At 44.7% G+C, this 459-nt stretch overlaps 1 protein-coding gene across 1 annotated transcript in view; it reads left to right on the plus strand.

Moving 5' to 3' along the window:
• Positions 1 to 459, plus strand: part of LOC119592415 (MAM and LDL-receptor class A domain-containing protein 1-like) — an 11,913-nt gene that overhangs the window by 2,003 nt on the left and 9,451 nt on the right. Inside the window, exons 4-5 of the mRNA XM_037941236.1 lie at positions 50 to 96; positions 265 to 414. Of these exons, the coding sequence (XP_037797164.1) occupies positions 50 to 96; positions 265 to 414 (197 nt within the window). The remainder of the gene's footprint in view (positions 1 to 49; positions 97 to 264; positions 415 to 459) is intronic.

Below are 459 nucleotides of genomic sequence, written 5' to 3' on the forward strand. Positions count from 1 at the left end.
GTTTCTTTGCGAGTCTGTGTTTGCGATATATTAGAGCATTTTATTGTAGAGGCGTTATAAGTGTATTACATGCCTATACACATTCACAAAATAACAGTAGACTTTATTGAAAATCATCTAACTTCAAGGATAGGAAGGCGCAAGCGAGAGTCAGTACAGTACAATACAGCAAGACAATTTCCCTCAATAGTGTAGATTCCCATTTCTCAACCCATTAATTCCAAAAAGTACGCTCCCATAATCCCATTTTGGGCTCTTCCTCAGCGGGGTACATCAACACGTGGCTCTCAGCGTCAGTGCCAGTGCCAGCGGGAGCCTTGCCGGTGCAGCTGATATGGGAAGCTTGGCAGGACAAACGCGAAGATCATTCCTCCATGCTGTGCGACGTTACCATAAATGAAGCGGGAGCCTTGGGTGAGTGAGGATGACACTGCAGTTGGTTGATGTGTATATAATAAG

Source organism: Penaeus monodon, chromosome 30 (genome assembly GCF_015228065.2).
Source record: "Penaeus monodon isolate SGIC_2016 chromosome 30, NSTDA_Pmon_1, whole genome shotgun sequence".
Lineage (NCBI taxonomy): Eukaryota > Metazoa > Arthropoda > Malacostraca > Decapoda > Penaeidae > Penaeus > Penaeus monodon.